Source organism: Homarus americanus, unplaced genomic scaffold (assembly GCF_018991925.1).
Source record: "Homarus americanus isolate GMGI-L3 unplaced genomic scaffold, GMGI_Hamer_2.0 scaffold26351, whole genome shotgun sequence".
Lineage (NCBI taxonomy): Eukaryota > Metazoa > Arthropoda > Malacostraca > Decapoda > Nephropidae > Homarus > Homarus americanus.
Window position 1 is genome coordinate 2,668,906 of NW_024724368.1, and position 26,499 is coordinate 2,695,404.

The 26,499-nt window shown below is 41.4% G+C and overlaps 1 protein-coding gene across 8 annotated transcripts in view; it reads right to left on the reverse strand.

The window, feature by feature from the left end:
• Positions 1-265: 265 nt before the first annotated feature.
• The window catches only part of LOC121864147 (cytoplasmic protein NCK1-like), an 85,271-nt gene continuing 59,037 nt past the window's right edge, over positions 266-26,499 (reverse strand). For 3 of the 8 annotated variants that reach the window (XM_042363103.1, XM_042363101.1, XM_042363104.1), the window contains 5 exons: positions 9,749-9,942; positions 8,844-9,127; positions 7,627-7,803; positions 7,170-7,382; positions 266-3,480 (listed from right to left, as the gene is read on the reverse strand). In XM_042363103.1, coding sequence (XP_042219037.1) covers positions 3,280-3,480; positions 7,170-7,382; positions 7,627-7,803; positions 8,844-9,127; positions 9,749-9,942 — 1,069 coding nt within the window. In that variant the 3' untranslated portion in view covers positions 266-3,279. Of the gene's footprint in view, positions 3,481-7,169; positions 7,383-7,626; positions 7,804-8,843; positions 9,128-9,748; positions 9,943-10,910; positions 11,310-13,326; positions 13,455-15,989; positions 16,009-16,092; positions 16,127-26,499 lie in introns of those variants that run through there. The other 5 variants (XM_042363107.1, XM_042363109.1, XM_042363108.1 and 2 more) reach the window with 5 other exon arrangements.

Consider the following 26,499-nt stretch of genomic DNA (forward strand, 5'->3'; position numbering starts at 1 on the left):
CAAGAAAACACTTTTCAAGACCTAAAGTATAACCAAGATATACTGTACGTGTGAGCAAGTAACTGGGTTCAAATAATCCAAGAGCATTAGCAGATGACGTGGCTAAGGCTGGCAAAACCTTCATCATTTCTGTGTATGGAAAGTAATTTTCTAATTCAACTTACGTACTTAGGAAACAGTTCACATATACAGTATAACATTGCAAATTTTATATAAAATAATTCATATCATCCATTAAATTAGAAGGTTTTCATCAAGGAGAGACTTTATTTTGTAAAAATTTTATTTAAGGTAATTACATTTTGTACAAACATAAAAGTATAAATGAGTGGCAACACTGAGCATTTCCAAGTCACTTCATGGACACTTGGCCACGAGCTACTCAGTCCACTAATAAATAGCCGCCAACTTAATCCAACTTTGTGACTTAAATCCATCCAGGATCTCAACACCCAAATCCACCACAACCTTTACTAGCAGATTTGTTCCTTGTGCACATGACCTTGTATAGTAACTATCAAAACCATCCATGTCATTCATTCAAAGTCATAACCAAACCTGCTAGGAATTTATAAAAAAAAAACTTGTTGCATTGGGTTGCGGCAAAGATGGTGTTATCATTTGAAGCACAAACACGGACTGTATGGGATGTGGGTCTGCAAAATGTTACTGTATATCAATTGTATATCATATGAGAAGGAGTATTATCTGATATCTGTCTAGACCTTACCTCTGGTTCTAGAACTACAGAAAAATGACATTTGTTCAATAAAGAACATAAGAAAAGATTTTCAAGATATAATAGAGCACCAATCTGAAAAGTTTATGATCAAGTGTTGGATACCTGTCCATGAACCAGAGGGGCCAGGGGAGCAAGGAGGACAAGAGAGCACAGGCCCAGCACTGAGATCAACCTGTTAGTTCTGTAAAGGCTGGGACATTTCTTTGTATTATCATTAGTAGTACAGTAGTCATCAAGAATAACCACTTTGAACAGTACTTGTGAATGGTACATCATAAAAAAGGTCACTGTAGGCCTATATTATCAAGCACACCATTACAGAAGAATTCAGAACAAGGACAATCTTTGGTTACAGGCAAAGCAGGGACTAACGGTGGCAGGCTACACAGTACCATTGCAATTACAATAAAAGTGTGTGAAAGGCTGGAGCCTGACGCTCTTTCTGGGCTGCTTAAAGCACTGCTGAATCCAGTGTCAGTGGCAGGGCTTATGACTAGCACTTACAAACATACAGCACACACAGGCTGATAAACTCTCACACCACTTCAAGAAAAATAGGGATTTGAGATTCTGGTGCCAAGAATCATTAACCTGATTTAAGAAAAATGTACAAAAAACTATTATACATTCCTGCAATTTAAAGTTGTAAAGCAAACAAAACTTTACACCAACCTAGATGAAGTTAAATGTGCACATACAGTTACACAAAATTCTAAGAAATGCAAATCTAGGAAAATGCAATATGTTTGTTCTCAAACATGTTTCATATAACATATATCAACATGGCAAACTTAATATAAACAAAGTAAAAAGATCATGCTGAAAACAAATTTAATTCTGCACTCATGTAACACACAAACATGACTCAAATCTTGTAAGAATACCTATATCTAAACATTAACTGAAGTATAAAAAGCTGCACAGATTGCCATTAATGTGCCTTGTCTTTCAAGCTATACTGACTAGTAGGAATAAGAAGCAATATTAATACTAAAAGCTAAATTGATAAAAAACTTGCCATGTACAAAATTGAGAATTATCCTTCTCATGAATATCAAATAGGCTCTCCCTTGGATCATCCAAGAGAGTTAAAAATGCACATGATCTGTTCTAAGACACATTACTGAAGGGGACACACTTATCCACCAAGCATTATCACTGTGCTTGCTGTTCCTGAAATCACAATATCATATTCTTCTCTTGCTGTCTCATGCATACCAAGTAAACATTTAGGAAATGAGCATTTTTCATACTCTAGTGAGAATATCAAATTAATCACACACCAGACAAGCCCAATTCTAAATGGAATTGGTAATGCACAGTATTTGCTACACACAAGCTTCATCATCTGCCCAACCAAGAAGTCTGCAACCCAGGGCATGAGCACCACCAGTGGAAAAAGAGCTTCGGTCACTAATACTGTCAAGTATGGATGCTGATTCTGTTTCAGTATGTCATAAAGTATGTGCAGCATATATTATCACGATGGTGCTGGCTCCATCCTTTATGCACTTATTGTGGAAAATTCCTCTCCTTAAACGAAAGATTGCACTTTCTACTCTGTACTTTACAACTACAACTAATATTCTGAAAAATTAATATACATGGACTTTTGCTTTCGTTAACTCCAGTACAGTAGGAATGATGGACATCTTGGTGACTAACTTTCCAGCCTTACAGTAACCTTATGTGTGTGTGTGAGCAACATGTCAGCTAAAAGATACAAACTTCAAACTTAACTTTTCCTAATTGTTCACATTTGTTCCTTTAGTATGGCTGAGGTAATGTGCTCATCCTTTGTCACATCAATAGCCATATTTTTCATCATGACTCAGTTCAGGTTAATACAGTATTCAAATACGTACTGTCCTTGTGAGATCACAAAATGAAAATGAACCATACTACATTAACACTCAATGCATAAAGACTGGACAACACTTTCCATATATACTGGAAAAAACATTTTCCACTGAAAAATCAGTGATAATAACAATCATCCCAACAAAGAGAGCACATTGCAGAGTTTATTAGGTGTCATATTAATGCTAAACTACACATTCAGCAAAGATTTGGAAGTGTCTCCATAGTTGCCTTCATTACCCTGCAAAGCCTCTTACTGTGAATTAATTTTAACATGATGTCTAAGGAGTGGCAAAATATTCATCTATATCCAATAATAGCTGCATAATAGCTGTATTCTGTTAATTTTCAGCTATTAGTGAACCAAGAACCTTATTGTTATAATTCCTATGATTTATAAAAAGTACACTATCTTAAACAACATCAGGCCTTGACAGGTTAAAACAATGTGTTGTGACATGGATTCATAAAATTTTATTCTGATAGCGGAAGAACTACTGTGGCAACAGCAACAGCTGAAATGCCAAGTGGACAGTTTCCCTTGCCTTCAACTTCTTGACAGACCCAGGACCCACATGCTTATCCCACAAAGGGCTGAGATTAAGAAGTTATCATTTCAGCATTGGCAAAGTTTTGGAGAGTATAATCTATTTGTTACTGATACGTATTTATAGAGCTTATGGTTTAGGCAACGGCCGGATTAGGTAAAGCTTCTCCCCTTTTTGGCTGGTATAAATAGGTGACCGCTGATAGTGATCCACCAGCTGGTCCAAGGTTTGGAATTTTCGTTGACCAATACAATACAGTCCATTTTCAACATGCACTCGGAAGTGCTTGTTGCGACCTGCAGCTTTCAAAGACACACTGAAGTCACCCACCTGTAAATAAGGTTAAGAAAATTTAAATGTAGTATTTCCTTACCAAGTAATGCAGTACAGCATGCCCTTAAAATTTGTGGGGGTTTGGGTCTCAAAATGGCTGCAAATATCATTTGCTGACCAGGGGCATTTTTACTGGTGTGCAAAGAAATGTATATTTCCTTTATTTGTTTGTCCTAAGACAATTATTTCTTTTACTTGTATTGTATATGTGTGTGTGTGTGTGTGTGTGTACACAAACACACACACACAAGACACATACAGGTACAGTACAAATGAGTAATAATGTGAAAATCCTCTCACAAATTATCAGAAACAAGACAACAAAATGTATCAAAATGTAGAAAAAAATGTGAGAGTCTACCCTCAGGGTAACTCCATGCTTTGTTATTAAAGTTGAGTTGGTTGGTTTGTCAAATGGCAATTTTACTTGTGTACAAAGAAATGTATATTCCTTTTATTTGTTTACCCTGAAGACAATTATTTCTTTTACCTGTAATATTGTATACGGTATGTGTGTGTGTGTGTGTGTGTGTATGTGTGTAGACACACACACACACAATACACATACAAATAAATAATAATTGGAAAATCCTCTCACAAATAATCAGAAACAAATTTATTAAGAATGTCACAGTCTACCCTCAAGTCCGTGCTCAATTACAGTACAGTCAACCCTCACTTTACGCGGTCCCACATTCCGCGTTTCCACGTTTACACGGTGCCCTGCCAGAACCCAGGATGCTCACATTCCGCGGTGGGTGTACCCCTTTACACGGGTGAAGCATAATTTTTTATTTAGCTCATAAAATTCATCCAAATTACCCGGCCAGAATATAATTTACATTGCTGGAATTCTTACAATTTGATGATCATTTTGAATATAAACATCATATATTTTGCATTAGACATACAAATTTTAGATATAATGTTTGCTCTGAGTAAATATGTTATCTTTTGTGCAAAATATATGACATTTATATTCAAAATATTCCTGGTTTTACAAGGAATCCAGCAATGTCAATTATATTATCCTAACTTTAATCTGAGGTATTATTTAATACTAAATGTTAAAATCTAGTTTTTTCACCCAACCTTTCTCTTGAAGGGAGGATTGGTGGGGGGTGGGGGGGAGGGTTGGGGCGGACCGACCATCTGGCCGGGTTGGCAGAGGGGGGGAGGCAAGGTGGGGTACTTTGATTGACAGATAGTGTCGTGAAGAATATTTTTTTTTTTATTAACTGAAGATATTTGTTTTAGCTCATAAAATTCATACAAATTACCCGGCCAGAATATAATTTACATTGCTGGAATTCTTACAATTTGATGATCATTTTGAATATAAACATCATAGATTTTGCATTAGACATACAAATTTTAGATATAATGTTTACTCTGAGTAAATATGTTATCTTTTGTGCAAAATATATGACATTTGTATTCAAAATATTCCTGGTCTTACAAGGAATCCAGCGATGTCAATTATATTATCCTAACTTTAGTTTGAGGTATTATTTATTACTATACCTGGTTTTCCCCAAAAAATTTCTCAGAGAGGGAAGAGCCAGGAGTGTAGTGTGAGAAGAGGGGGAGGGAGTTGAGTCCATTATTTGAATGGACATTAACTTGGCGACTGTATTTCTCTATTTCTCTTAAGTAGTAATTGTGTGCATGTACCATCATAAAATTAAGATGTTATTTTTACTAGAACATAGGTAATGTGTTGGAAAAAGTGGAGTTTGGAGGTCAGCTGGTCTCTATTTCATTTAATCCCATATGTTATGTTATTCACTTTACGCGTTTCTCACTTTCCGCAGTACCCTGTGGGTTACATTAACCGCGTAAAGTGAGGGTTGACTGTACTTTATTAATAGAGCACGGATGGAGATTAGACTGTCACATTTTTAATAAATTTGTTTCTGTATACAGTATGTAACTTTTTTCATGGGGCAAAGGGAGGCTCAGGAATGTAACTCCCATATTTTATCTATTTCTTATGGGGAAAATTGATCCCCTTAACACTGTTTCGCATAATGTCGCGTTTTCAGGAACGTAACCCCGACATTAAGCGAGGACGCCCTGTACTACTTACGTGACAACAATTTCTGTTTTTATTGTATGCAAACATTTCACGCTATTGAAAATTTGCAAAAAGTGATAATGTCTAAGTTCTTGAAGTCATTGAAATGAAAGAAAATCTTAAAAGCCAATACAAAATTCTAGAAGTGAAATAATACTGTATAATAAAGCAAGACATCCCATAGCTGAAACCCTCAGTCATAAAGCTGGGTTACAAATCTCAGTAGTCACCTTTAACTGCTGATAAGGAAACTCACCAAGAGAGAAGGGAGGCATTACAGGTCACCTGTCTCTTCCTTTCAACCATAAAATGGGATTCCATAATTAAGTTTTTTATTTTATGGTTAATCTGCTGGACATCCTGGATGCTGTCAGTATACCTAAATTCAGTGTTGGGCAGCTGTAATATCTGTGTATTCTTACTTGACTTTACAGAAGCTTTTGGTAACTGACTCATTGAATTACCAAGATTTGCAATCACATAGTTATATGCCCCCCAAAAAATTATACTGTTAAGAGCTTTCTTAATACATGGGGCCATAGTAAAGAACAACAGACTTTTCCCTCACTTCCTGTCATTCATGTCTCTAAATACCTTACCAGAAATGTTCTGATATGGTATTCCTTGTCCACAATAAAGCCCCAAGATGTGATTAAAAACTTTAATAACGACAAACACTATCCGTAAAAAACAACACTATTTATGGAAACCCGAATTATTCTTGTCGTTTACAAAACATACGAACACAGGCAAAAAGCTAAGAAAGACTTTGGACATAATGATTTGTGTGAGCCATATACAGGTACCAGCAGAGCAGTTATGGCTTGGGGTTTGAGGGCTGTTTACAACCCTAGGTTTTGTGTTCTAGATGATTTTTGATGCATTCCAATTATTTTTTTAGTCTGATGCAGCATTATAATGTACTGTTTGTATATTCAACAAAAATCAATTAAGCAGAGCAAATGTGACATAATGTAAAGATGGACTCAAGCTTTTTCAGGACAGGCCTCTGTTAGATTAAATCCACCAAGAATCCACTAAGGTACATCAAAGAACTGATCTAAACAAAGAAATGTATTTCCATACTCCCTATTCTTTACATGTGTACTTGCACAATATTTTATTTCTTTAGGTTTCAAATGAACTGAAAAGAAGTAAATTACATACACCTGTTTAGTAAAGACCCATTTTCAATAAATCAAATAAAATTTAATAGAAAAACAGAATTTTGAAATAGCCTGGACTCATAAGTACTATTTGTAGAGTGCCAGGCCCTTCTAGACATACGTAGTTATACTGTAAGTGACTGATTCCATACACTACAGAACCAAATAACGACAATCAATAATAAATGATCTTCATATTATATAAACAACTGGCACTTAATAATCAGGCAAACACAGGATTAGCAAATAGCATTAAGATTATAAAAATTTAAGGGTACTAAACACTAATTTCAAAATAAAAAATTGTGATACTTAGTTCTTAAAGAGACTGAATTCTAGTAGTAAATTCCTTTTGTTTTTCTATAGTGACTAAAGTAACTGAATTAAAGATGCTTTGGTAAAGATAAAAGGCTGATTGCATTGTACAGCCAGTGCTCACTCACATTAGTTTCAGAATCTCTAATAAGGAAGTCTCCATCATGTCCTCGCTGATTGAGGATGTCATCACACTGTGCTCGAGTGATGGGTCCATAGTACCAGTCTCTAGTGGAGAAGTGGCCCTTGTCTGGAGGAACACCACTCACAGGAGGAACAGCTGACATCGCTGGAGCAGGTGGTGAAGGTGCTGCTGCATTCATATTAAGGCCCTGCATACCCTGCAAAATTTTAAAATGCAGCCAGAACTGAAACTTTCCCTAAAAGACAGGTAAGACTCAAGTGATTACTGTACTTAGAAAATTGGAAAATGACATTGCTGACTTTATATCAAACATATACCTGTACAGTACTGTATAATATATATGATATTTTTTTCAACATTTAGATGGTGTAGGAAATTCAACATGAGTTTCTAAAGAGGTAAAATGTAATAAATTGTACAAATATTAAACTGCCACAAACCTGTGCAAGATGGGAGTCTGCATTGTGAGCACCACCGTTGGTAGCAGGTGGGTGTGCACTGTTGCTGGGGCCTGGTGGAGGAAGCTGCCGTGTCTGAGAAGGCTCTCGAGATCGTGATGCTCGAGTGTCTACCACTTCATGAAGCTCTTGAACATAATTCTTTGGAATCAGCCCAACCTTAGAACATTCAAATAGGGAATAGGGATAAATAGGATGCAGAAAATAAGAAATACAGTAAAGAAATAGGAGAGGTAGAGGCGGAAGATGTGATGGACAGAGATATGGTCAAGTAGTATGGATAGGTTGAGAGAAAGGCAATTGAAAGATTGGTACAAAGACAGTACTGTACAATACAACTTAAGAGGTGAATGGTAAGAGGGAGCATACAGTAATACCAACAAGGAGAGGGACAATAAAAGTAAGAGATACACATTCAGAAAGTAATGCTATGAATAACTGACTCAGAACAGTGTCAAAGAGGATTTTTGGGGATGACTATGCTGCTGATGGGTGATGCTACATTGTGTGGAGGAAAAAGGATAAACCATAAAGGAATCTGGGGTCTTATAATGGAAAGGGAAAACAATAACAAAAAGTACAAATCTGTTAAGCAGTAAGATTGAGTGACAGTAAATGATGGAAGAGTTTGTATTTGCCTTGAAGTCTGGCCACCCTTAATTGTATATCATGAAAAGGCCTTAAGGCGTGCATACAGATAAATAAGTATTCCACCTAATTAGGAATTTGTGCTTAAACTAATTCTTCTTAACCCCATTGTATGACCAGAGTACATAAGTAAGAGGGAATTACCAGAGTATATGGGAGTGAATCTTAATTTTGATTTAATAGTGAGAAATTGTACTGTATTGCAGTGACTGTTTTATCCTTAATGATACTGTACTAGATTTTCCTGCTACAAAACATGTCAAGCCCTCTGGCACAAACAGGCCAGACTTAGAGGGTGTTTGGATGGATCTTCCAAGTCAGTTATTATTTATGATAAATGATAAAATAACATTAGCTGTAAACATTAAAAATATCAAAGCAATAAGCAACACAACTCCCTTAAGAAGTCATGTTAAAAATCTATTATTCAAACTGAACAATCTTTTATTACTGGTTAATTACAAGGGCAACATTTCACATAGCAACTTTAGCTTCCCTTGTGTATCTTTCTGGTCACTTCATTCAAAGAGAGTCTAATATTATTACTGTACCTGTGATTGAGTGTTCCTAGCCCTGTACCATTCTGGGTCAGAAGGTGGCCGGTCAAGAACCTCCATTCTCTCTCCTTTCGTGAAAGATAGTTCATGTTCGTTTTGTGCGGTAAAAGAATAGAGAGCCACAACAACATCAAGCACATTCTCTGCCATAGTGTATGTGTGGTCCTCCTCAGTGGGTTCTTCTGTGGTGTAGTTGGAAGGGAACCACCCAACCAGGTTGTTGTAATGACCTCGCCACCACCCATCATTACTTTTCTCAAGGATTAGAACTCTTGTACCTGCAAAACATTAAAGAAATATACAAACATGCAATTAGAAAATGCATGTGTTAGTTGTTGTTTAAACTATTAATACATACAGTATTAATGTCTTACCTTCCTTCAAAAATACAGTACTGTACTATCATATATAAAATGCATTTCAAACAAAGGATAATGATCTGTACTCCATTGTGGAAAAATAAAACATAACATAAAGTACTCAAGCAATCTTGTTTGGACCAAAACTTTAACTGTTTGTTAGGGAAGATCACCTACTTTACAAAACACAAATTACCATAATTTCCACTGAACATAAAACATCCCAGCAATAGTTACCATTGGATCATTGATAGGAGCTTTCAGAGTAACAGTGCAATTCTCAAGAGTTAAAAATCTTTTTCATTTTAAATACAGAGCACAATGTACCTCTGACACTCAGGTACGGTATATGGGAATTAAGAAGGATAACAGTATTGTATACAGTAGAAGAAGAACAGTATTGCATACAGTACCGTAGATTTAATGGTAATCACTATTTACATTTGAAATATATTACAATGTTTTTGATGTGGAATACATTCTCCACTGAAGTTTACATTAAAAGACCTCAAATAACAGTAAGCAAAGATAGTACAGTACCTTTAACCAAAGAAAGTTCATCCATCTGTTGAGCTTGGTAGTTGTATTTAACTACAGCCCAACCAATGGCCTCGGATGGATCTATGGGCGTGTTACCCCGCACACCACCAGGACTGTCGACCCCCCGTGTGGGTGTGCCTCCAGTAGAGGGTAAGGTGCGGCTTCCACCACCCTTCTTAACACGCTTCTTTATACTGTAAATAAAACACCCCATGAGTATACGTACATAATTTTAGTTGTGTACAGAAAAAATGCAATATTTTCTATCAACAAACATCATTTACCTTTAAAAACATGGTCACTGAATGGTCCAAATGGTATCGAAATATTTGTAAATGTAAAATACCCTACACTGTACTGTACTGAAAAATGTTTTTAGTGGAATAGCACTAATAAAACTATTCTGGTATTTACTGATAAATTTAAGTTGAATGAAGAGTTCACTGAAGATATTATCCACCAGGTTTAATCATCACATGCAGTATACAGTATACTTATTCTACATACAAATTTGTTACCATTTTTACCTACAAGTTGACTTAAGTGCACATGCATGCACACTGTGTCTTTCTCACTAAATTCCCTTTCTTATAATAAAGAGAGAGAGGGTGAGAACTTACCTTTACTTGATAAAACAACTACTGTACTGTACTGTACTGTAATAGTAAAGAAATGCTATACTGTATAGTACTGTATAAACTTTAATTTCCTACACTGGCTGTGCCCTTACTGTGCTTTTAAAACACTATCCTGCAACATATCTAACTAAAATAAACCAATAAACCCCCCTTTTCATCTTCTTCATAAAAAATACCAATAACAATAATATTAATAATAGTAATGTAAAAAAAACGGCTAATAATCATAATTGTACCATTAATTACTATACTGTACTAAGAGTTTGTGTTGTGACCCTTAAAGTGCCATGTGCAAAACTCAACTTGCAATCAACAGGATAACCACAAACAAGATACAGTACTGTACCTGTACTGTACTAAGCTGTATTTGGAACTTTCACCAAGTGCAGTTTTGATCACGAAAGACCAAACAAAAGTACAAAAAACTATCAGCTGAGTAGTCACAACCAGTTGGTGTACTAAGTTGCTATTGAAATAAGAGTTTAAGTACTGTACAGTAGTGAGCCAAACAGGAAATGACTTACTCTGGAAGGAAGTTCATGATTGCGGCCATACACTAGCTACAGGAGCAACAAGAGGAGGGAAGGGCGGCGAGAGATCACACCATTGACCACCTGGGCTTCTCCTGGGTCATGGTCCACACTCGCCGCCTCACACTAATAATTATATCCTGGTGGTGGTTTCTGCTGGGCCACCACCCACCTTCTGTCCTGCCCACCAGTGTCCCCAGGAGGTGGTGACAGTGTTGGCTGCCTCTTGAGGTGGGTGACTGGGCAAGAGGTTCAGAGGCAGGACACAGAAGCAGACTATACCAACTGTTGTGATCTTCTGCTCACATCCTCATGCTGTGTTTCCTCAAGCACTCAGTGGTATCAGTAAAATCTCTTTATTTTGTCTCTTTATCAATACATCTGAGTCTACACCTGTAATAACACTCAACATGTTTAATTTATTTCAATCTTCTCTGAATCTCTGCTTTAATAATCAGTGTTAATTACGAAAGGAAAAAATCATGTCAAACTGTCTTTCCTTCTCAGTCTTTACTTTCTTAACAATGTTTTTTTTTCCAAGGTTTACTGTGTTCATCACTTTTTGCCACTAACAATTTCCGTGTGTTTATCAACTTAGTTCAAAAAAATTTCCATCCCAGGTGAAAATTCTCAAAGGTACAATATATTGGTTACAGGTTGTTCTTCCAGGTTCAATTATCAAACTCATAATACATATAAAGTCACAAACAACAAATAGTCAAATAGTTTACATCAAAGAGTTTCCTTTCCAGTTTCCAAACATGCATGAATAAGCCAGGTAACGATATACAGGTAATGTCAACTACAGCTGCTGATGCACTTCCAGCTGCACCTGTACATATGTTGGTCATTTTAACCTACAGGTTCTTTATTGTGATGCAGTGTAGCTAATATTAATAAAGGTTCTTGGTCACTAATTAAGAAGTACACATTGATATTTTAGGATACACTAGACAAAAGATGGTCTTCAAAACAAACTAACAGGAAATTTAATATTTTTCAATATGTGACAATGACTTTGACCCCGTGTTAAAGGTTAGGGTTTTTAATGACATCAAAACATCCAAAGAATAATCTTTAAAACTTCCTCACTTAAAGGTTAAGATAACTTTAAGACTGTCATTACTCCACTTGCTTTAACAAGGGGAAATATTTCCTGAAGTACAAGACAAGTTGATCTTGTCAGTGATCAGAAGACAGGTGCAATGATAACTGCATTTTAACTTACTGTATTTCCTACAACTGTTGGAAGTGCATAGTATCACCCCTAAGGGAAATATTTTACCTTTCTCAATGATAATAACATTGTTATACTCTCTAAAAATGGTCCTAACTATTTAGAAGTACAGTACTGTACTGTAGAGGCCGTGTTGATGACATCTTTAGCAATCACCTCTTAAGGATTTTCCTTCTCAATAACTATTAGTGAAGCTAACTACTGTACATAGTAGGCCCTATTGTTCTACAATTAAGCAAAATCTGTGTCTGAGATGTTTGTCCCCTCTACAGCAGCCTGAGGTACAGAGCAAGTCCCTCCTGCCTCCCTCTCACCAAAGAATAGTTATTCCTTTGGTTTGTAAGAATATGCAATGTGTGATCATTCCCTTATATGTGCAGTGCCACCTAATCACCCCTCCCCTTATCTTAGTGCCACCCAGTCATCCTTCCCTTGTCTGTGCAGTGTCACCTAATCAATTTCAGTATTAGCATCTTCCACCTCCAACACCGCAGCTTTTTCTGTATCAGCCCTCAACAATTTCAATTAAACACAACTTCCAACTTCCCCTCCCCTGTAATTTCATAGCACCCCCCGCTCCCACTCTCCCAGCAATTTCAATGTTTTATACCCCCCACATTTTAAGTGTACCCAAAACAATATTAATGTCTACTAGCACAATTCCTTACAATTTCCTCGTGTTTTATCTCCGACCTACCCGCATAAACAGGTTTTAAAAATGGGGTGAAACAAAAACACAAAATCGTTCACTCTTAAAAATAAATAAATAAATAAAAATATTACAGGTACAGTATTTATTTTTTTTCTTTTTCCTCAATTTTCAAGTTTTCCAAGTTTCTTTTGTGGTGTCGGCAGGTCTACATAATGCTATGACCATACATCAGAAATCTTTAAAACGGATCACTTGAAGATTTTCTCCCTGACCCTAACTTATTTCATATGCCATTTAACCACCTTAAACCTAACAAAATAATATATTGTTAATCTTACCGGTAAACTAGAAAAAAATAAAATAAATTACTTCTTTCAACATCCACACACATAACCGGTACAGCGGATATGGTTCGTCAGCATTTAAGAAACACACAAACGAAATCCAATACGGGAATACTCTGCCGCAATACAACCAACAGACACACATTAGAATCATACAGGAAATATGTCGCCTTTTACCTCCATTTCCTTCGTTTTACATCAACATGTTTACGCCCGTTTTCTATCAGACAGCGCGGGAAATATTTTGTGGGTGGACAACAGGATATAGTGTTGGCGGGTCAGGCGGGAAAACTTTTTGGGAGGCTGGCGGGATGGCGGGATGGCGGGATTGTATGAATAGAGATTATTGTAGAAACTTTGACATATTTTTTTTCCGTTCCGGGATTTAAGGTGACGTCAATAACACAAAATAGGATGTTAAGTACCAATTATTCTCACATCTACACAACGTCATGTGAGCCCCAATGCTGACCTATCACAACCATGAAATTAATACACATTCTTAACTCTATACATGTTTCTTCTTACTATTAACTATCAACACTGTCTACCATTAACTACCAGCACTCACTACCATTAACTACCAACACTCACTACCATTAACTACCAGCACTCACTACCATTAACTACCAACACTCTCTACCATTAACTACCAGCACTCACTACCATTAACTACCAGCACTGTCTACCATTAACTACCAACACTGTCTACCATTAACTACCAGCACTCACTACCATTAACTACCAGCACTGTCTACCATTAACTACCAACACTGTCTACCATTAACTACCAGCACTCACTACCATTAACTACCAACACTCTCTACCATTAACTACCAGCACTCACTACCATTAACTACCAACACTCTCTACCATTAACTACCAACACTCTCTACCATTAACTACCAACACTGTCTACCATTAACTACCAGCACTCACTACCATTAACTACCAACACTCTCTACCATTAACTACCAACACTCTCTACCATTAACTACCAACACTCACTACCATTAACTACCAGCACTCACTACCATTAACTACCAACACTCACTACCATTAACTACCAACACTCTCTACCATTAACTACCAACACTCACTACCATTAACTACCAGCACTACAACACTCTACCATTAACTACCAACACTCACTACCATTAACTACCAACACTACTACCATTAACTACCAACACTCTCTACCATTAACTACCAACATTCACTACCATTAACTACCAACACTCTCTACCATTAACTACCAACACTCACTAATACTTTCATTAACTACCAACACTTCTACCATTAACTGTAATAACACTCACTAAATATTAACTACCAACACTCACTACCATTAACTACCAACACTCACTACCATTAACTGCCAACACTCTCTACCATTAACTACCAAATGACTCGCTCACCATTAACTACCAACACTCTCTACCATTAACTACCAGCACTGTCTACCATTAACTACCAACACTCTCTACCATTAACTACCAGCACTCACTACCATTAACTACCAACACTCTCTACCATTAACTACCAACACTCTCTACCATTAACTACCAGCACTGTCTACCATTAACTATCAACACTGTCTACCATTAACTACCAGCACTCACTACCATTAACTACTAACACTCACTACCATTAACTACCAGCACTCACTACCATTAACTACCAACACTCTCTACCATTAACTACCAACACTCTCTACCATTAACTACCAACACTCACTACCATTAACCACCAACACTCACTACCATTAACTACCAACACTCTCTACCATTAACTACCAACACTCTCTACCATTAACTACCAACACTCTCTACCATTAACTACCAACACTCTCTACCATTAACTACCAACACTCACTACCATTAACTACCAGCACTCTCTACCATTAACTACCAACACTCTCTACCATTAACTACCAACACTCACTACCATTAACTACCAACACTCTCTACCATTAACTACCAACACTCTCTACCATTAACTACCAGCTCTCGCTACTACTAACAGCGGCACTGTCATTTGTTCACCCCAACCGTGACACTGTCATTTGTTCACCCCAACCGTGACACTGTCATTTGTTCACCCCAACCGTGACACTGTCATTTGTTCACCCCAACCGTGACACTGTCATTTGTTCACCCCAACCGTGACACTGTCATTTGTTCACCCCAACCGTGGCACTGTCATTTGTTCACCCCAACCGTGACACTGTCATTTGTTCACCCCAACCGTGGCACTGTCATTTGTTCACCCCAACCGTGGCACTGTCATTTGTTCACCCCAACCGTGGCACTGTCATTTGTTCACCCCAACCGTGACACTGTCATTTGTTCACCCCAACCGTGACACTGTCATTTGTTCACCCCAACCGTGGCACTGTCATTTGTTCACCCCAACAGTGGCACTGATAATTACACTCCACACCATCAGCACTGGTCATTTCTGTGCTCCAACAACACTGACATTGTTAACGATTGCATTCCCAGCACTGGCACGATGACACTAGCAGTGGTCACTGAACTATCCTAACAGTGGCACTCCCTGGCACTTCAGCACGAAAACAAATCACAAGTCAAGCCACAGAGCCACTAGCTAGTTGCTTCCTGAAGGTGGCGATGGATGTCATTTCTGTAAGACCGTGACGAGGATGGCGGAAAGTGAGGCAGTGTGAGACATGTGTCGTCCAGGCACCACAACAACAACGGGGCCGGGAACACCACACCGCTGTGCAGAGGGGCGTGCAGTTTCCAGGCGGGAATCCCTGACATACACGGACTGACACACGCACACAACAAAGCCGCACGCCCACACACCAATCATACCCAACTTGAAGGCAGGTGTTGGGGTGAGGTGGGTGTGCAGGAAGACGCTGATAACAGCAAGGGCGCCCTGGCACTACACTGGAGGATGTAAAAGAGTGTTTACAGCGGAGGTGGGGAGGAAGTGTGGGTAGGGCGGGGTGGTGAGCCACGGTGTGGTGTGGTGTGGTGTGGTGTGGGGGCCGCGTGCCGGGGCCCGCCTGGGTGTGGGCTCACAGCATTGATCGCTCTGCTCGCTCCCTCCTGTCCCTGCTGCTGCTGGAGGGCTAGACCCACCCACCCACCCACCCGGGGCAACGCTCCATGGGGTAAACCCTGCCCCAGGAGACCCCCGCCCCAAGGGTCCCGGCACCAGACGTCTTCCCCTGCTGCACGTGCCACACCAGACACCAACAAACACCACCACCAACTTACACCCTTAACTACCATAACCTACACCAACACTTAAAGGCGCCACCCCGCAAAATTTCCCCCTTGACTTTAAAACACTTGAGCCAATTACTTTTACCTTCTGCTTCATTGTAGTCATTTTATTATCGTTTTACACACACACACACACACACTTCATTTACAGTGTTGTGTGGTCCTGCTACGCCGCCCACAAATAGCTTCAACTTACCATACATTACTCTCATGTATCAATACACAACAGCCATGACGAGGGAGTAGTGGTGGTGGTAGTGTAGTGATGATGGTGGTGATGTAAGGGGAGAGGGGTAGTGATGATGATGGTGATGTAAGGGGAGAGGGGTAGTGGTGATGATGGTGATGATGTAAGAGCAGAGGTAGTGATGATGATGGTGATGTAAGGGGAGAGGGGTAGTGGTGATGGTGGTGATGTAAGGGGAGAGTGGTAGTGATGATGGTGGTGATGATGTAAGAGCAGAGGTAGTGATGATGATGGTGATGATGATGTAAGGGGATAGGTAATGATGATGATGATGATGATAGGGGAGAGATGATTACGATGTAAGGGTAGAGGTAGTGGTGGTGTTGGCAATAGTTGTGAGGAGAAAGATGGTGGTGATGGTATCGGTAGAGTTTGACTGACTGACTGACTGACTGACTGACTGACTGTGATTGACTGATAACTATATTTATACAAAACCACATCAATCACGACTACCTGATCACCCTATCCTACCTCCCATGTGTTCAGTGTTGGTACAGGTCATCCACCCGAGTACTCTTATACGAGACAACCTGACACGGGTTCGGTTGGATCATAATGGATAACAGTGAACCCATCTTACATTAAGACCCACAGGAGAATCGAACCCAGGGAGGTGTAATAGTGATGGTGAGATGGTGGTAGTGATGGTGAGATGGTGGTAGTGATGGTGAGATGGTGGTAGTGGTGGTGAGATGGTGGTAGTGGTGGTGAGATGGTGGTAGTGGTGGTGAGATGGTGGTAGTGGTGGTGAGATGGTGGTAGTGGTGGTGAGATGGTGGTAGTGGTGGTGAGATGGTGGTAGTGGTGGTGAGATGGTGGTAGTGGTGGTGAGATGGTGGTAGTGGTGATGAGATGGTGGTAGTGGTGGTGAGATGGTGGTAGTGGTGGTGATGGTGATGGTGGTAGTGGTGGTGAGATGGTGGTAGTGGTGGTGAGATGGTGGTAGTGGTGGTGAGATGGTGGTAGTGGTGGTGGTGAGGAGGAAGAGAAGGTGAAAGGGGTGGGGGCAAAGGTAAGAGGTAGTGGTGGAAGGAGGGAGGGGGAAGAGAGGGAGTGAGAGGGGAAGATGGAGCCTGAACTGCAGTGAGGGGGTAGAGGGGGAACTGTGGAGGAAGTGAGAGGAGATTGTGATTGTAGTGAGGGGAGTCAAGAGGGGAGGAGGACTGACGGTGAGAACGAAGGAAGACGATGAGAGCCAAGAGGGAGAGGAGGGAGAGAAGGGAGAGGAGGGAGAGATGGGAGAGGAGGGAGAAAAGGGAGAGGTGGGAGAGGTGGGAGAGTTCTTTGTTTACAATGATACACACCTGAACTATAATCATCCTCATTATCAATTAACATCTAGGGATCATTTGCTCCTCTATGAATCTACTTTACCATCCTATCACAGTGCCAATACTCTCAGGCACTGTGGCACTATATAAAGGCCACCACAAACACGAGGTACTGTGTGTGTGTGTGTGTGTGTGTGTGTGTGTGTCGGATTATAATTAGGGGGAATAGGTGAATCTTGATGAAATAAATAAATAAATAATCCGAGGACATGAAAGAGCCATTGATTCCCCTCAGTGAATTTATCAATGTAAATTAACAGAGAGAATTAAATTTATTCACGTGTCAGGAATACTGCAGCCATATATTGAACGAGTCGACCACCTTCCTGCGTTTCTGTATGAGATATGAATAAATAAAGAAGTTTTCAGCCTTAAGTTGCGTTTATTTTTACCAGAACAGTTACCCTAGTGTGTGTGTGTGTGTGTGTGTGTGTGTGTGTGTGTGTGTGTGTGTGTGTGTGTGTGTGTAAATTTAAGAACAGAAAACACACACAAACACACAGTTGACGATTTCCAGCACGTATTCGTCACCCACTACCGCTCTGGCAGAGATGGGGCCCATGGGACAAACAGATGTATTTACCTTGATGATAATACAAGCGATTTCATCACCTCCTTCTCGGAATTTTGCATATTTTTGGGGATATTTCTTTTTAAGCAATGTGAGATCATGGATGTAACACTAACATATAGGAAAATGGAAACAAATGGTGTGACACATACATATAGGACTGTGTTGGTGTTATATACGAGTCAGTAGAGGTAGTAATGTTCACACGCCATGATAAAGGGACCACTTACACAACCACAAGCCAATGTTTACTTCAACTCGGCCACTTTATTCCCAGATATATATATATTTTTAAAAGTCTTCACTGATATATCTTTATTCTTAATTCACAAAAAATAAAAATCCTATGTTGGAACAAGGAATGAAAATAATATATAGTTCAACCTTTTTATATGAATACTGTACAGGTTTAGGTGGCTTCGTGGTGTATACTTCATAAATGGTTTCCACTCTCGGTGTTCCTTCCTCCGCCACAGGATTTTGCATTGTAGGGAATTAAAACGAACATATCCCACCAGAATCCCATTAAGAAATAGCATACCGAGAACTAAAGTAAAATATTCACTTCCCATATGATTCAGGTTAGGTTACAGAGATTAGGATTCAGGTGGTTTAATCCCTGCATATCCTAACCCAACTATAGGTTTAAGGTACTGTACTGAGCCTGATTAGAGACACCTCAAGCCTATAGGAACAAAGTCTCTCTCTCAATCACATACTGTACACTGATACACCACCTCAACACTAACAAACCGATGCAACACCTTAACGAGAAATATTCGCGCGCGCACACACACACACACACACACACACACACACACACACACACACACACACACACACACACACACACACACACACACACACACACACACACACACACACACACACACACACACACACACACACACACACACACACACACACACACACACACACACACACACACACACACACACACACACACACACACACACACACACACACACACACACACACACACACACACACACACACACACACACACACACACACACACACACACACACACACACACACACACACACACACACACACACACACACACACACACACACACACACACACACACACACACACACACACACACACACACACACACACACACACACACACACACACACACACACACACACACACACACACACACACACACACACACACACACACACACACACACACACACACACACACACACACACACACACACACACACACACACACACACACACACACACACACACACACACACACACACACACACACACACACACACACACACCTTTAGGAGAAACATTCGCGATTCTTCATCTTACCTACGAACATAAACAAAGGCTTCCAAGCGACCACGTGTCTTTGTTTACCCTGTGACTTCATGTACCCTAACCCCGATATCCCGATTCGGTTCATTCAAGTTGAGGCGTGTGAGTGTATAAGTGCTCCCACGCTCTTATTAAATGTGGAATGAAAGGTAGAGAATGAGTTAATTAGTTCCTTGGAGTGAATGAGAGTGAAGTTGAGTGAGTTAAAGGAGGAGAAGCCATGAGCCAAGTGATGCAAGTGAGCTGAGATTAAAGTAAGAATGAATTAAAGTGTTCAGAGAGAGAGAGAGAGAGAGAGAGAGTCAGTGATTAAGTGAGGGTGAGACGGTGAGTAAGGGGTGAACGAGTAGGAGGGCACTTGATAACGAGATGGTCAAGTGTGAAGAGGGAATGGCACCCACACATTACCCCCCCCCCTCCAGGTGTGTCACAGCGTAAGTCAGAGCCCAGGTGACCACGACAGGGTACACAGGTAGGTAGGTAGGGAGCAGCCGTCTCCATTATCATCCCCCTGACAAAACTATGAGCTCTGTTGTGTGTATGAGTGACAGTCGTATTCCTGGTTACATTTCATCACGGGAGGAAGCGTTCTGTTGCTGTCGGTGGTAGGCGGCGCTGTACTTGGGGGAGGGGGTAGACAGGAGAGGAGTATTGTGGGAGGTGGCCTGGGGAGGGTATTATGGGAGTGACCTGAAGAGGGGCCGAGGGAGGTATTGAGGGAGGTGGCCTGGGGAGGGGGTGTGGGAGGTGGCCTGGGGAGGGGTATTATGGGGTGGCCTGTATTAGAAGAGGGGCCTGAGGGAGTGGCCTGGGAGGGTATTATGGGAGTGGCCTGAAGAGGGGCCGAGGAGAGGTGAGGAGGTGGCCTGGGGAGGTAGGGAGGTGGCCTGGGGAGGGTATTGGGGAGGTGGCCTGGGGAGGTGGGAGGTGTGAGGGGAGGTGGCCTGGGAGGGTATTATGGGAGTGGCCTGAAGGGGGCCGAGGGAGAGGTATTGAGGAGGTGGGAGGGGGTATTGAGGAGGTGGCCTGGGGAGGGGTAGTATGGGAGTGGCCTGAAGGGGGCCGAGGGGAGGTATTGAGGAGGTGGCCTGGGGAGGGTATTGGGGAGGTGGCCTGGGGAGGGGTATTGGGGAGGTGGCCTGGGGAGGGGTATTGAGGTGGCCTGGGGAGGGTATTGAGGAGGTGTATACTGAAGGAGGTATACTTGGGAAGCAATATAAGGGAAGAAGCCTGTGTGTGTGTGTGTGTGTGTGTGTGTGTGTGTGTGTGTGTGTGTATCAGCAGCGTCCACAGTTTACATAATTAAGCAGCGGTGCGGCAGGCTTGCGTGTCCAAAGACCTGTACTCAATCCACTCTCACTCCTCTTCCTCCTTCACTCTCACTCCTCTTCCTCCTTCACTCTCACTCAACTCTTCTCTACTCTCACTCTCTCGACCTTTTCTCCTCCACTCTCACTCATTCTACCCCTCATCTATCTATCTATCTATCTATACAACCTTACGAGCTACTGTGAATCCATACCCAGGAGGTAATTAACTCCAGAGATTAATCCTATAAAGTCAACAATTTAATAACCCCTTGAGGACGATTACTTAATCCCTTGAGGACGATTACTTAACCCCTTGAGGACGATTACTTAACCCCACCCTCTTGAACACAGTGACTTAATCTCCCTTCCTATGCTGTAACGTCTTAAAAATCCTCAAGAATACGATGACCAAATCACTCGAGTACAGTGGCATTGTGTTCAAGGGCGTCTAAGCCATCTTCCTCCAGGGTTTTTGAGCAACAGTCTAGTGTTCTCGTGATCTCCAGGATAATGATACTACCTGTTGGTTTTCCCGCAGGTCAATGACACGCCCGATATCGAGTACAAGTAAGTGTTAAGTGAGTGCTTGTGGGTGTTATACTGGTGCTGTTAAGTGGTCAGCTATATTCACGTGGTGTTTGGTGATTTTTTTTATCTATATTCACGTGATGTTTGGTGATTTTTGATCCATTTTCACGTGTTTGTTAAATTTTTATCTATATTCACGTGATATTTGGTGATTTTTTTATATATATTCACGTGATGTTTGTTACATTTTGATCCATATTCACGTGATGTTTGGTGGTTTTTTATCTATATTCACGTGATGTTTGGTGATTTTTTATCTATATTCACGTGATGTTTGGTGATTTTTTATCTATATTCACGTGGTGTGCTAAATTTTGATCCATATTTACGTGATGTAAGTCGTCTCCAGTCACGTGATAAATTCTGTAGCCAAGTAACAAGGTCAGTATACAGTAGTTACAACACAAGTTCCTCATACAGTATAATTATAATACCCGCAGTGACTCTCGTAGAAGGACTGTCACCTTCCTTCAACAATGACCTTGCCTGAACTGAAGAGAACCCCAGATTGACCCCAGATTCACAGGTCCTCTCCATATATCTGGGGTTCGTGACCTCTTCATATATCTGGGGTTTGTGACCTCTTCATATATCTGGGATTCGTGACCTCTACATATATCTGGGGTTCGTGACCTCTACATATATCTGGGATTCGTGACCTCTACATATATCTGGGGTTCGTGACCTCTACATATATCTGGGATTCGTGACCTCTCCATATATCTGGGGTTCGTGACCTCTTCATATATCTGGGATTCGTGACCTCTCCATATATCTGGGATTCGTGACCTCTACATATATCTGGGATTCGTGACCTCTCCATATATCTGGGATTCGTGACTTCATATCTGGGGTTCGTGACCTCTACATATATCTGGGGTTCGTGACCTCTCCATATATCTGGGGTTCGTGACCTCTTCATATATCTGGGGCTCGTGACCTCTCCATATATCTGGGATTCGTGACCTTTCCATATATCTGGGGTTCGTGACCTCTTCATATATCTGGGATTCGTGACCTCTCCATATATCTGGGGTTCGTGACCTCTACATATATCTGGGGTTCGTGACCTCTCCATACATCCAATACATCACAAGGGGCCTTACTGGAATGTCAGGTTTAAAACTTGTTCTTGTCATTGAACTGTGGGAAGGAAGTGAGACTACAGTATGTATGTTTAGGTTAATTCATGTTATTCATTTTATTCATAGTCATTTTCAGGTTTATTTATAGTAGTTAAGTTACAACAGTTTGATTATCATAAAGAGATTCACTTTTTGCGCCGTAATTGGAAACCGGTTGGGTCGTCGAGTGCCCCCACCAGGTTAAAACTCCTGCTGTAGGGTCACAGTATCTGCTGGATAATGTGCTCAGCGTCTGACAACAATAACACTAACCGTAATCTTAGTTAGACCCGGAAGCTTCCTCCTCCTCCGCCTCCCGGGACGAGGTACAACGTTCCTCAATACAAGGAGACTGAATTAATAGACAGACAGACAGACAGACAAACTTCACCACACCAGTATACGCTCCGCTTTATGCTGGCGTAATAAAAAAAAGGTAGGATAATTCATAATTACAAAAGCCGCAGCGGTCACCATTGTTCCGCGCTCACCTCCCTCCCCCGGGACTGTGACCTTGGTGAGATGCAGGTAATAAGATATAACATGTGAACCTCATATCAAATTCACATCGAGTAAACATAAACACTCCTCCCATGACGACCTCCACAACATAGACAGACGGACTATCCTCACCCCCAACCCCAAAATAAAAATATCTACCACACGAGTCATATTTTTCCTTCCACACTACCATCACCACATACTGTACACTCTTACTTCTCACGTCACCACCACACTATCAACATTTCTAATCCATTACTTTAAAAACAAATCTAAATTCTGACTAAATGGCAGTACAGTTTATAGGTATCTGGGTCAGGTAGGTGTTATGACAACTGATCAAGACAGACAGACAGACAGACAGACAGACAGACAGACAGACAGACAGACAGACAGACAAACAGACACAGACAGACAGACAAACACATAGCATAATAACTACTGTATATCCTCCCAATGTTTTTTTTTTGCTAAGTGAAAGAAATAAAAACACGTGATATATAATACATGAGACACATCACAGAGGACACATCTATATTGACACATACACGGCGGAACTATACCAAGATGATACGTGAACACTTCCCTCCCCAATGATGATGATGATAGTTTTATGGAAGAGTGATAACCTAAAGGGGCCAGATCACTTGACTAACAACGTGTGATAAATAAGGAGGAGGGAGGGATGAGAGGGGGGGATGAGGAGGGGGAAGGATGAGGAGGGGAGGTAGGGAGGAGAAGAAAGAATGAGAAGGGGGGAAAGGAGGAGGGAGGAAAAGGGAGAGAAGGGGGGGAAAGGAGGAGGGTTGGAAGGGAGAGAAGGAAGGAAAGGAGGAGGAGGAGGAACAGGAGAGGGGGAGGAAAGGGGAGAAGGAAGAAGGAGGAAGGGGGAACAGGAGAGGGGGAGAAGGAGGAAGGGGGGAGGAGGAGGGGGAGAGATCTCGCTGGTGTGGCTGCCTCACTGAATTATTGAGGGTGACCTTAGAGTGGGTCACGAATGGCCTCCGCGATATGCCCCCACACACACGAATACCTCATCAACCTGCCACCACCTCCACCGTCCGCCAATTATGAACACCTCAAGGTAATAAATTATATATACAGGTGTTATACAGGTGTTATACAGGTGTGCAAGGAATATATATACAGTATATATTTCATTTCCCCTTCCCCCAATGTATGACAAATATTTACCTCATCTGGTATTCGTAAGTTTAAGATCATCTGAAGATTAGACACCCCAGCGTTAAGGTTAGATTAGGTTAACGCTAGTGTGGTTAATCTTAAGGTAAAATAGATTAGGGGGGCTAATCTTCAGGTGATCTGGCTCATCAGTGGCTCTTTAATTAGCTTTGGATCACATGAGGAATAGACACCCCAGCATTAAGATTAGGTTGACGCTTAAGGTATAATAAATTAGGGACAGGGGGGGGCTAATCTTCAGGTGATATGGCTCATCAGTGACCCTTAGTTCCCTTCGAAGGTTGAACCAGTCAGGGGGAGGAGAGGTACTAGCAGGAGGCAGGCCATTCCTAGTGTACCACCTCCCTCTCCCCGGTAAACAAACACACCCACCCACCCACCCACCCACACCACACTCCACCCACACCTCCCAACCACCCACACCCCAACCACCCGCACTACGTATACCACTTCTTCTGCCACACCCCTCCTTCCTCTTCGCCTCTACCATATCTCTCCTTCGTCTCCGTCTCTGCCACACCCCTCTTCGCTTCTGCCACACCCTTCCTTCCTCTCCGTCTCTGCCACACCCTTCTATTCCTCTCCGTCTCTGCCACATCCTTCCTTCCTCTCCGTCTCTGCCACATCCCTCCTTCCTTCCTCTTCGCCTCTGCCACATCCCTCCTTCCTCTCCACTTCTCTTACCCTCTGATTATTTCATTGTTGTCTTCCTCTTTTCTTCCGTTTATTCCCTCTTCGTCTCCTCCTTCTCTTTCCCCTTGCTTATTTTTTTAGCCGTCTCTTCCCCTTTGTCTCCTCTTCCTTCTCTCCCTCTTCGTCTCCTCTCCCTCTTCGTCTCTTCCTCTTCGTCTCCTCCTCACTTCTATCCTCTTTGACTCTTTCCTCGATCTCCTCTTCCCGACTTACTGTATCTCTCTCTCTCTCTCTCTCTCTCTCTCTCCCCTTTCCTTCGTTGTCTTCTCCGATTTCCTTTCTTTTCCACCCCCCACCCTTTTACTTCTTTTCCTTAACTTCCTTCCTTCATCACATTCACATCCTCTTCATCTTTATTAATTTCCTTGCATTTGCTACCCTTCTCCTTCCTCTCTCCTCCTCCTCCCTTTCCTTCCTCTATTCCTTCTCCTTCTCACCCCAACCCCCACACATGCTTCCTCTAAAAAGCACACTTCTTGGGTTGGGTTGGGGTGGGTTAGGTGGGGTGGGTTGAGTGGGGTGGGTGGGGTGGGGTGGGTGGGTGGGGTGGGTTGGGTAGTTGGGTTGGTGGGTTGGGTGGTTGGGTTGGGTTATGGGTGGGGTGGGTTGGGGTGGGTGGGTTGGGTTGGGTTAGGTTAGGTTGTTCAATCATCAGGTGGAAGAGCTGGTGCCTAATGTTCAGGTATTCCGTGTGACGTACTAGGTGGTGATGATGTTAGTGGCGAAGTTATTGGTAGTGAAGTTACTGGTGTTAGAGGTGGTGGTGCTGTTAGTGGTGGTGGTGAAGTTACTGGTGTTAGAGGTGGTGGTGCTGTTAGTGGTGGTGGTGAAGTTACTGGTGTTAGAGGTGGTGGTGCTGTTAGTGGTGGTGGTGAAGTTACTGGTGTTAGAGGTGGTGGTGCTGTTAGTGGTGGTGGTGAAGTTACTGGTGTTGAGGGTGGTGGTGCTTTTGGTGGTGGTGGTGAAGTTACTGGTGTTAGAGGTGGTGGTGCTGTTAGTGGTGTGGTGAGTTACTGGTGTTGATGGTGGTAGTCACGTGCTGACTCCCTGCAGTAACAGCTACACGAAAATAAACATATACCTCCCTCCCCCTTATGTACAAACACAAACAAAAACACACACACACACACACACACACACACACACACACACACACAC